Below are 11,994 nucleotides of genomic sequence, written 5' to 3'. Positions count from 1 at the left end.
AATGGCTGGAGAACAATGTCTCCTTACCTTCACTGAGGGACTTGTTCCCACAATGATCAGTACACAGCCTAGGCTCACCCAGAGGAAGGTGCACTCACGCCAGTCAATGTCCACAATGTCTGCGGCAGCCAATCAGCGCGCTCGTAAGCCAACGTCGGCGTGAGCCTGTCTCTCTCCCGCGCCGTGATTGGCTGAGGCGGTGTTACATTGTATCAGTCTCGGAGTCGCCCCGCAATGCAGAGCAACGGAGGGCTGGGACAGTGATCGGGGCATGTGTCTGCCAGGCAGAGGCTTCCACCATGGCCACCTTCGCGTTGACCATAGTCAGACAGTAAGTAGCTGCCCGTTAACCCCCCATACAGACCAGGCGACATCTGCTGCTGTCACTCTGTCTGCAGATCCGCAGGACAGTAAGGTCAACGGTGAGACTGAGGCGATCAAATAATACCGGATCCTGTCTAGGGGGGAACCGACCTCCCTGTATGGATCTACAGCCACTGAAAACATTGGGGTGGCTCTTTGTTTGAGGGGATCTTTTTTTTTAATTCTTTATTTTTTTTTCAGGTTTACAGAAAGTGGCAGCATGTGGAGATAAAAGAAAAATAGAGGAAATATTTCTACCAAGATTATCATATAAAATCCAGTTTATAGGACTGTGTATAAAATATACATTGATCGAGCTAGGACTAGTATTTGTCATAGAAAGGGGGAAAAATCAAGATTAAAACAATCTCAAATACATTTTGATTTTCACCCATGGGTGTGTTACTGAGCACGCTTTTGTGCATTGGCGTACATGGCGCTGAAAATTACACTGTCATTGCTGAATAATTAAAAAAAACCCAGAGCAGGTCCCTGGTATAGAACGGACAATGAGGTCCATTTACTAAAGGAGTTGGGAATCTTCACCCATTCTTAAATACCCATTTATGTGCCGGTGAAAGAAACAGGAATTTGCTTATCACATGGTTGGATAATTGGAGTGAAGCTTCACATTATTAAAGCCCCACTCTGGGGAAAATATGACCGACCAACCTGCAGGGTTATGCTCACATAAGCCCCCCCAGGTCCCTCACCAGTGCCAATTCAAAGTAGGGAGGACCGCTAATCTGGCACTACTGACTGCCCGGGAGGCACAGGGAGATGAGGCCTATAGACTTCCCTAGGGCTCTGCTGTGCAGGTGCGGCAGTCATCAAGAAGAGTTCCGCGCGGGATGTAGCTAATCCCCAGAGGCAAAGGGTGCCGGATCTTGATAAGTATAAATCTGCAGAGGGGGAGGATGGACTCTGAGATGTTAGGCCAGGGGAGCAGAATGAATAAGTGCACTTTTTATGAACGCGCACTCATTCTTTAAAGAACAGCTCAGGGGGAAAAGATTCTTAACCCTTGAGGTGGGGCTACCCCTGCACTGCAAGGGTTAAGTGCTAGTTTTTGTCTAAGTAGAAAAAAAAATACTCACCTGAACCTTGGATCTGGCTGGCTGTGACAGCGCTCCCTCCAGCCTGTCTCCTCTTCTGCTGCAACGATAGAATGTCCCTCGATGTCCTCACGTCCTATGCACCGTGTATTGGACGTGATGATTTACCGGACCTTAGACTGCTGCATTGGATAGAGGCTCCAAGGACCGGTCTAATAACAGCAAGCCGGCTCTGAGGATCAGGTGAGTATAACTTGTTTGTTTTGACCTAGACACAAACAAGCACTTAAAGGTTTATTAAACCCTCACGTTTTTTGCTAGCAAGCAGTAGACATATGCAAAAACATTTATTTTTTTTAAAGTTATGAAAAAGGTTAAAACTTGTCTCCGCCGCTCGCTCCCGTCCGAAGATCTCAAGATTCTCCTGCGGCCGCAAAGGATGATGGGGCGGGCGCATGCGCAGTAGAGATCTTTGGCGGGGAGAAGAGGAGAGGCGCGGGGTAAGTCAATGTACGCAGCGTGCACCTGGTACAGACTCCGTTGGGCACAGAAGACTCAGCAGTCAGCGCTGGATCAGAGAGCGGCACCAGCGCTGGAGGGAATCCTGAAAGCTACAGGAAAGAAGAAGATGATCAGATCAATAGGCATCATTTAAGGCAGTGGCGTCACAAGGGGGGTGCGGCCCCCACCCGGGTGACACCAAAATGACTGAAAGTCATTTTGGTGTCCCCCCCCTCTGAAAAGTCGGGTGCTCGGTCATGGACCGAACGCCCAACAGTATCAGGAGAGAGGAGGGGACCCGGCGCATACCTTATCCCGCCGGATGACTTTGCCCTCCTCTCTCTGCCGGCGTCCATCACCAAGATGGCCGCCGGCAGGTATCAGAAGATTGCCACGTGTGCGCGATGGCGTCATCGCGCACACGCGTGGTGACATCATGCGCGATGACGTCTCGGCGGGGTGACACCCAGTAACCGCCCCGGGTGTCCCCCAGCCTCGGACACCCCTGATTTAAGGTAAGTGCGTACAGCAGCATTGGGGGGGGGGCATTTTTTTTTTCCAACCCTTGCAGTGCCGGACTTCCCCATTACAAGGGTTAACAATTTTTTCCTAGAGTTCTTCTTTAATGCACAAATTACATTTTGGTAGCACAGTGCCCCATAGTGCTCTAGGCATTCACTTCTGCACGTCAAGGCGCAATTAAGTACTTTCTTACTATGAACAGGCTTTGGGTGCGCATATACTGGCTCATTAGCGCTTGCGTAAATGTGTAGCCAGATGGTGTTCAGGGTATATGTCTGTAACTCTCCCAGGAAAAGGAAATGTTATCAAGAGTGGACTGCAGAATTAGTATGTTATATTATTTTTATTTTGTCTGCTGCTTTATGTATGTATCTGTTGGATATTTAACTATGCATATTACTAAACTCTATCTCTCATCCATGCAGTGGGGAGACACGCTACAACAAAGAAAAACTACTGCAAGGTAGGATTTTTTTACTCTGTTCTTCAGCTAACAAGGCTTTACAAAGAGTACCTGTCACCAGTGCTCACATAGTAACAGATACTGCAGCACCACCCAATGCCAGTCCAATGGGTTAATCTTTCTAAACGCTGATGAAGGACACTGCTTGAGATCTGGGACTCACTGTACACCAAGATCTGTTCTGATGTACGCCCCATGTCAGATCCCCCATGCAGGGCACCTCTCCATAGTTTCCTGAGGCTCCACGTTGCCTTTTAAGATGTAATGAAGGCAGGCCACAGTTGTGACGTTTTGTAAAAGTCATCATTTGCATACTGGAAGCTGCTGAATGCTTGCATAATGGAGGCACTGGGGTTTCAGGGGCTTATAGGGGTCCTTACAAGAGCCCTCATGAAAAGTAAAGTGTGAAGGTTCTCATTTATTTAGGTCAAGGTAAAGCTAGACGTCGTTGGTCACATTTAACTTGTTTATTGTTGAAGACGTTTCATCATCCAAATGGCTTCATCAGCTCAAATTAGTGCCGGGAACATACCTCACTTTGGTGATTGGTAAGGTGAGAAGTGGAATATGTCAATTACAGCAGGGTGGTAGGACACACATTCACATTTCCCATCATGTTCTGGGATTGTCAACATCTGCCTTGACACATTCAGTGGTGATTGGATTAAGCTGGCTATACACTGGTTCCGCCATTTTGGCTGAATGGAACAGCCTCCACCATCCACTCTAAACAGTGGGGATGTGGAATCTCCAGTTGCGGTTATTGTATTGTAACATTCGGTCCCTTACATCTGTCAAAATACTTGAACAGCATCTGCATCTGTTTGGTCGGCCAACAAATTTCCACCCAGCTCCTTCAATTCTTTAATCGAAGGATGTCGGGTGGGAGTCAGCAAACAGGGCCACCCACTGAACTGAGTTTGGCCAGTTCATCAAGAACCAGCCCAAATTCACTCAGTGTATAGCCAGCTTTAGGGTGACTGAGTTCCCAGAGTGGATATGGGGCAAATTTCTGACACTCATTAGAACTGGTAAATCCAATTGGATGAGCAGCAAAACATATTCAGCATTACAGTCTAGTTGCCACAAGGTATTGAGTATTCTGCAATAATTGTTTGAAGATCTGGTCTGTCGATCGGAGGGAAGTAACTGTAAAGCTGTGAATGTTACAGTTTCAGCTCCTGTACCTCCTGGGTCCAGCACAGCTTCCTGCATGTCCCTCTGCAGGATTCATATGTGATTAGCGGGCCCCATAGAAGATTGAGGGAATTTCTCCAATACCAGTGCCTGCAGGGCGGTGCCGAAGTAGAGGAAGTGACCAGGAATAAGTTACAGGGAGCTGAATTTTACAGCTGGTGTAATGACTCGTAGCAGCCAATCAAATTGCATTTTTTTTTAGATCACTTTAAAACATAATTGCTGATTTAGGCTACAGGCTGCGGTAGCATGCACATTGCTCTTTGCTTTATTGACTCATCCCGTATGTCATGTCCATAGGACAGGGCATAGACGAGCCTCTCTCTGAAATTGGCTTCAATCAGGCCGAAGCCGCTGGCAGGTTCCTCGGCGGTGTGAAGTTCACTCATGTCTTCTCCAGTGACTTGATCCGGGCTAAGCAGGCAAGTTCATGCTGTTTTATTTAACATCCTTTGTGATCATACAATATGTTTCACGTCTTTATGTCTTGTGTTGTTGTAACATGAAAGTTTAAAACGGCAATTAGCATTTGCATGCTTACTCTGTAAATATGTCGAAATATATCAAAGTAAATTTTTGGTGCCTGCGTAGCTCAGCCTCCTGAATATACAGATGAGTTTCCTGGAAACTTGAATGGAGCTCAGGGAGGAAGAACATAAGGAGCTGAACTGCTGAGTTACTGCTGGGAGGGTGGGTGGGGGGGTATAGTGGAAGCTGAACTGCTGAGCCACTGCTGGGGGGTTGAGCTCAACTGCTAAGAGAAGGACTCCCGCTGTGTATATTGAGGATTAATTGCTTCATAATGCCTGAAACTGCGGAGGGCAACAAGTGCTTGTTAAGAATATGTACACACTTGAATGTCCATGCCAGATTCACTTTAAGCTGGTAATACAGTAGACACTGGTAAATAGTTAGCTGGTTTAAGCATCCTGCTTTGTCTCCTGTGCCATACTGTTTAGTGCAATGGAGAAGGAGCTGTGCACAAGGTGTCCCAAAGTGACTGCTGTGAATCTAGAGGATGGTCATTTAGGCTTGCCGTGTGCTGCCATATAGACCAATCTGACTATGTTGGGAGACTGCTATGTAATTATTATTATTATACAGGATTTATATAGCCCCAATAGTTTGCACAGCGCTTTACAATATAAGGAAGACATTACAATCACAATACAATTCAAGACAAGATGGTAAGGAGGGCATGTCCAGACTGCAGGGCCCTGGTTTGGAAATGCATTTTCTTCTTTAGCTGCGTATGCAGCAAGGCATTAAATACCATTGGTAATGAAGAGGTTACGTTTTACTGCTTAGTGGGCATTCAAGTAAAAAAATAAATAAGCAAAACAGTCTCCCAGAAATAGAAGCATTTCTCTCGACCTGTCTCCAAGGCAACCAATGTCGTTGCCTTCCGCCAGTTTGTCAGCAACCCTCCTTCTTGAACTTGCCAACTGAGAATATTATAAATTCACTCAGGGCAAGAATCAGCAAATCTCTGCCTGGCAGACAGCATTTGGTGTCATTGGATCGCTGGAAAAAATCCAGCTAAAACTGAATAATCATTCTTTACTATAAATCATTTCTGTTCTTTCACTGGACGTTTTAAAGGGACCCTGTCAAGACAAAAATGTTTGGGGTAAGCTCTGAGTCCGCCTGCCCTTTGTGACTTCACTGGCTGCATAGTCATCAATGGCAGCTCCCATTCTGACAAGTTCCCCTTAAATAAAATGGTTTTCCACTACACCCCTGGCTATTGCTGCATCAAGAATAACAGAGTACACAAATCAAACTGGTGTTCATTTAGGGTTTTGCACGTCAGATAGCCAAACTAATTTTGCCATTTGCACATTGCAGAGTTGAAAGTTTGTGTACCATCCCCACACCCCATTCATTTTATTTAAGTGCAAAACCTATACAGCACAATGCAGTGCCGTCACATATGTGCAAACGTTTTTTTAAATTGTGAGCTTTCAATTGAAGAAATACATGAAAAACTTTATTGGTAAGCGCAACATAAAAGATTCCTGCTAGATATTAAATATAAAACTCCATTGGCCTAGACTCCTAATAGCTAATATGTGTTCATGAATATGGGTGTGGGTTTTTTTTTGGTTTGCTTGTTTTGCATCGAGTGGGAAAGTCAGGAGGGAAATTATTGAAAACATTTATATACATTAACCTCTTGCCGTCCGCCCGTAGTAAAAAAACGGACGGACGGCACTGCTGCATTGGCGGGTTGCCGTCGCCAGACAGCATTTTTTTTCTGCGGGCACGCACGGGCAGAAAAGACCTGGGGTCTCCAAGACCCCTAATGTCACCTAGGACCCCCCTGAAGAAGCTGATGAAGCAGAGATCTGCTTCATTAGCTTTTCTGCAGCATCTGAAGCTGGAGAGTGACACGAGAATGCGGAAGTGATGTCATATACAGTTACACCACTTCCGCATTCTGACAGCGGAGAGGGCACGTCTCGGGGCCTCATATAAGCGATCCGCCGGCTCTATAGCCGGCGGATCGCTTGTATATTAACGGGCATCGCTGCCTCTTTTCAAATAGCGGGGATTTCCCGCTCGCGCGCGCCGCGCCCGAGCGGGCGGATGTAACAGGACGTGTATACACGCCCAGTTACATCCAAGAAGCTCCCGGCAGGCCGTGTATACACAGCGGCTGGCCGGGAGGTAGTTAATATAGTAAAAAAATTAAACCCCCAGTGGTGAATAAATACCACCAAAAGAAAGCTCTATCTGTCCCCAAAAAATTGTATAAAATGTATTTCAGTACAGCGCTGCATGATGGAATAAATGTCAGTCAAAGTACCGCAGCGCTGAATACTGAAAAATGGCCTGGATGGGAAGGGGGTTTAACACCGCGGATGTCAACTGGTTAAAGTGAACCTAAGCCTAATTAGAAAAACATCTTATTCAATCCCGTCATTTATAGTCCTTTTCGTCCCTTCTTATGGCAGCATCAGACTGCACATCCGAAAAGTTCATTTAAAATCAATCTAACCTAATCTACTTCCTTTGTGAGGATGACTGCATTAATTCTCCATGGTCCTACTGTACATGGAAATGTAGCCACCCTTCTGGGTGCCCTCCGGAGGCTGACTACCGGCTGCGCCAGATACCGTCTTATTTACAAAATCGCGGCCCACGCAGCACCGCCCACCGACTTCAAAGTGACACTGGGACTAGCAATCCAATGGGACTACACGGAATACATGAAAATGGCACACGTGCTGTAGTACTGGCAGGAGCTTCAGTTTGTGGGATTTGTAGTTTTCTGAGGGTGGTGCATGTTCTTGCACATACATACGCTGCTCCTACCCATCACAGTGGTAGTGAAGGGAGAAGAGCATAGGTGGGGGGCGTCTGGAGAGAACTTTTAGGAGTGTACAAAACAGTACATAAATGGAAATGTCAGATTATAGGAAAGGACTCGGGTGTTCTACTGTACGCTGGTTAGTTTTAAAATGAGTGTTTAGTGTCACTTTCATGGTAAGATACAGGAGGGCGGCATTTCCAATATGAAGCTGGGATCAAGAACACAGGGGCTTGACCTCAAACTAGCAGGAGGAAAGTTCATGACTTACCTTAGAAAGTATTATTTCACCACTAGAATAGTTGATGCTTGGACTAGACTTCTAGTGGGGGGAGTGATTCAGTCAACAGTAATTGAATTAAAACATGTTTGCGACAAACACAGATCTATAGTCAGACAAAAAGGTTAAAAATATCAAAATGGGGCAGACTTGATGGACCACTTGGGGCTTTTTATTGCCATCCCTCTACTATTTTTCTATGTCAGGTTTTTATTGCTTTCTGTGCCCTTGGGGGATTCACCCATCCTTGTGACATTGCCTTTGGGATGGAAAGTGATGTGAAATGTATAACGTTTCAGTTGTGACCTAAGCAGGAAATGAGAGGGAATCTTCCTGTGGGGACACCTTTTCTGGTGTCCCCACACCAGACCTCACTTTGGTTTTCAATACAGTATTCTGTCACTAAAGACAACTGTCATATCTCCACCCTCACCAGTTCATTATGTAGAACTAGGAATATTTTTGATTGTCATGGTGTAGGGGTACTGAACATGTATTTTCATTAAACAGTTTTATAATATATAGAGTATTGATTTTTTACAGACAGCTTGTACCATCATGAAGAATAACCTGCACAGCGAGGGCATCGAAATTATCTATGACCCCAGACTACGGGAGAGGGTGAGCTATTGCATTTGTACTGAGGTGTATATGTGGGGGGAGCTGTTCAACCATTCTGGTGTCTGCATTGCATACTGCCACGAGGGAGGGAAAACCAGACTATGTTATGTGGGATTTCTATAATAGATTCTCTTTAAAGGGAAACAATAGCAATCCTGGGTCAATTTTACTTTTCATTCTACAGTTTATAGACTGATAGATTATCTCTCCCTCTCCCATTGTCATTTCCCTTCTCTCTCTCTCTCTGCCTGTGTGTGCGCCTCTCTACCTCTCCTCAGTGTATTTCTCTTCTGGCTTTTTTTTTAATTCCCTCTCCACTGCCGCCCCTCCGTGTATGTCTCCGCTTTCTCTTCTCTGTCTAGTTCCCCCCTCTCGCTCTCTCAAAGCCATTATACATTCTTTAATTAAGAGATATAACATTTTCTGTTGTGGACTTTCATCTGTTTCAGAAATATGGTGTAGCGGAGGGAAGACCTCTGGGGGAGCTGAAAACTATGGCAAAGAAGTCGGGGGAGCAGTGTCCTTCATACACCCCTCCTGGGGGAGAGACGCTGGAACAGGTAACATTCCCAGCACTAAATCTGTTTGTAACAGTAATCAGTAAATGTGATATTCATCAGCAATATTTTCTATACTTGCAGTATTTGTGAAGGGATAAAATATGGGTATATCTGCACGTATTACCAACAACCCAGCCCAGACATACACTTTAACAACCCGTCTATTTATTGATTTATCTAAATGGGTTTTGATTAAACCTTTCCTAAGAGAAATATTGGTCTGTACTGAGAGAATAGTGTCTCTAACACTCAGTATATCATTCACAAAATCCCTCAATCAGTGCGCTATGCCTCACTACCTGTCTCATTACCCTCCTTCATTTAGTACAGGGGTCATCAAACGTTTTAAACAGGGAGCCAATCTTTGTGAATAGACCCCTATGTCCGCCCTCTCTGTGCAGCAAGTAGCTACTTCCTTCTGAGAGCCAAGCCTCGTTCTGAGTCTACTCTAGAGATCACATGACCTTCCTCCAGGAGGCAAGCCTCACTCTGAAATCTTACCCACTGATACCTTACCGGAAAGGTTTACTCTGCTAGATAGAGCAGAGAAAACCTCTCCAGGATAAAATGCCTCTCTCGCAGGCGTCAGGGAGCCGCTCTCTAATAGCGGGAGACTCCCTGAATATCCGGGAGACTTGGGATCCCTGATGCCTATGGCAAGGGGCATGCAGCAGAGTGGGCCACATTAAGGACCCTGGCTGGCCAGATCTGTCCCGCGGGCTGTAGTTTGAGGACCCCTGATTTAGTACATAGTAACATGGTTCTTCTGTAGTACCTTATTTCAGTCTTTAGGTGTCACTGTTGCCCTTGCTGCTATCTGATTCATACAAACTGCTCAAATCATTGAGCTGTATGATTTATTTGAACATTTGTTCATTATTTATTTCATCTCTTGAATAATTTAACATCGACATGTCCAATTTACATAAAACAATATTGTACGGCAGTAAAATACTTGATTTTGCATGAAATCATTACTTTACTTGATTTCTCACGAATCCTTATAATTTTTGTACATCCCTAATAAAACGCTTACAAGTCCTCTCTTTTAAAGTATAACTAAAGGTAAAACGTTTTTATCGTTTGGATAGAGTGGTGAGAAGTTAGACCCACAGTCTGTTTTTCATTGCTGTCTATGCTTCTGTTAGGAAGATTCACCCTTTATAATTGTCCTGATCACCAATGTCACCGGGAATGAAAGTGAGGCTAAGTGGGTTTTTTGAATGAACGTATTTCTAGGGCCAATATTTACGTGTATATCTAAAATGATTACCCGTAGGGGCTCTTAAAGCGTTGTCTATGGACTTTTTAGGGGAACTGAACTTTGTTGCTGTTTCACAGATGCACACAATTTTTAACCTGGGCATGTTTGGTGTCTATTTACTCATTGTAACCCCATCTTTTTATATATAGTTACAAAAGGGGAATTATATTGTGTTTTGGGGCACTAAAATAAACTTGGGCGGATTTCTCACTAAAGTTTTGGGTTAGTGACACCATTTTATTCTACAGGGTCTCTGTTTTCAGAAAATCTATAATGTTTGGGGGTTTAACGTAAATTTCAGGCCTAAAATGTGGATTATAACAAGTGTGCAAAAAACGGCAAAAAAAGGCCTTGGCAGCGAAAGGGATGTAAAAAAAATAAAATAAATGAAATAAAAAACTAGCAGCTATAATGTAAAGGCTGATGAGACAAAGCTCAGGCATTTTGGGATAGTGGTGGAGCCTGCCAGGCCTCTCCTGCCTCTATCATGTTCCTATTGGCCTGTGAGCAGTAGGAATATAGGAATGTGCAAGGGGTGAAAGGGAGCCGGCAAGCTCCGACACTACCAATAAATGTTAGAGCTTTGCCCATTCAGAAGGAACTGACCTTAGCCCTGGGCATATATTGGGGGGAAGGAGTTTGTCAATAAAAGCTTCTACAGGTATGTTTTCCAGGTGCCTGCACTTTATACCTGTTAACAGCTTCAGAAGTTACTAAATTACCTTGAGTAATTTTAAATATCACTCAAGATAATTTAGTAAAAGCAAACCAAATGAGTAAAAGCAAACCAAATGAGGAAATAAATTAAAATACTGCATGTGTTATTATTTAGTAAAATGACATTCTGTTATTTGGGATAATGACTGTACTGTGTTATTGTGCTTTAATATTTATGGTTAAAAGTTTAATGAATAAGTATAATAAATTTCCTTACCAGGTTAGATCACGTGCCAAAGAATTCTTTGAGTTTCTCTGCCAGCTGGTATTGGATGAAGCAAGCACCACAGATCAGTCGGTACTCGGTGCTTCAGGCAGAGAAAGGATGCTAAATGTTGACCTTTCCCCCTTCGCTAACCAAGATAGTGGGACTGCGCCTGAATTCCCCGGTAACAGCGATGTCACACTGGATGCTAATATCCTATTGGTGAGCCACGGGGCGTACATGAGAAACTGGATCAAGTACTTTGTTGAGGATCTCCATTTTACGTTTCCTCCTAACCTGAAGAAATCGCGAGAACTCTCAGTCAGCCCCAATACGGGCATCAGCCACTTTATTATCAGCCTGAAGCCGGGAGAGCTCAGCATACCTGATATCCGCTGTGTTTGTATCAATCGTCACGATCACCTAGTGGATATTAATGCAGATACCGGGCACTACGTTGTATGATCTGTAGACTCGCAGCTTGGCCAGGCGTGCTCTGTACCATTGCCTGATGCTTCTATTTAAAACAGAAAATAATAACGGTTAGTCAATGTGTGCAACCTCTTTTGAAGGCTCCCTTTTTTTTTTTTTTTTTTTTTTTGTAGAACTGTGACATGAAATAAGAGTTGTTGAACTTTAGAAAACAGAGCATCCATCACATAAAGAGTTAAGAAGGACCAACTCAATAGTCTCCTTCTGCTGTCATTGTGGGGACTGTAGCATAAAGTGTACCTGTTGACTACACTGTGGAAGTGGCTATTTTGCGAGGCTAATAGGCAGTATTCAAGAACATCTAGCCTTTGTCTCCCCAACCAAAAAAACAGGGCCACGAGTCCCTGGTAGATTGGATAGCAGTGTGGACCCACTTGTCACTTCAAGCTGCTAGGGTTTTTTTATGCACTATGTTCTGCAGTTGTCTATATTTTTATTTTT

The 11,994-nt window shown here is 44.4% G+C and overlaps 1 protein-coding gene across 1 annotated transcript; it reads left to right on the top strand.

The window, feature by feature from the left end:
* The first annotated feature begins 203 nt into the window (after positions 1-203).
* Positions 204-11,597, top strand: TIGAR (TP53 induced glycolysis regulatory phosphatase). The gene is made up of 6 exons (XM_018557971.1): positions 204-331; positions 2,867-2,904; positions 4,402-4,523; positions 8,238-8,315; positions 8,765-8,875; positions 11,077-11,597. The coding sequence occupies exons 1-6, from the start codon at positions 300-302 to the stop codon at positions 11,524-11,526; spliced, it is 831 nt and encodes a 276-aa protein (XP_018413473.1). The 5' UTR covers positions 204-299; the 3' UTR covers positions 11,527-11,597.
* Positions 11,598-11,994: the final 397 nt, after the last annotated feature.

Source organism: Nanorana parkeri, unplaced genomic scaffold (genome assembly GCF_000935625.1).
Source record: "Nanorana parkeri isolate BGI_ZX_2015 unplaced genomic scaffold, ASM93562v1 scaffold14, whole genome shotgun sequence".
In the NCBI taxonomy this organism is placed as follows: Eukaryota; Metazoa; Chordata; class Amphibia; order Anura; family Dicroglossidae; genus Nanorana; species Nanorana parkeri.
Note: the sequence above shows the minus strand (reverse complement) of the source record. Positions and strands in the feature narration are given on the sequence as shown.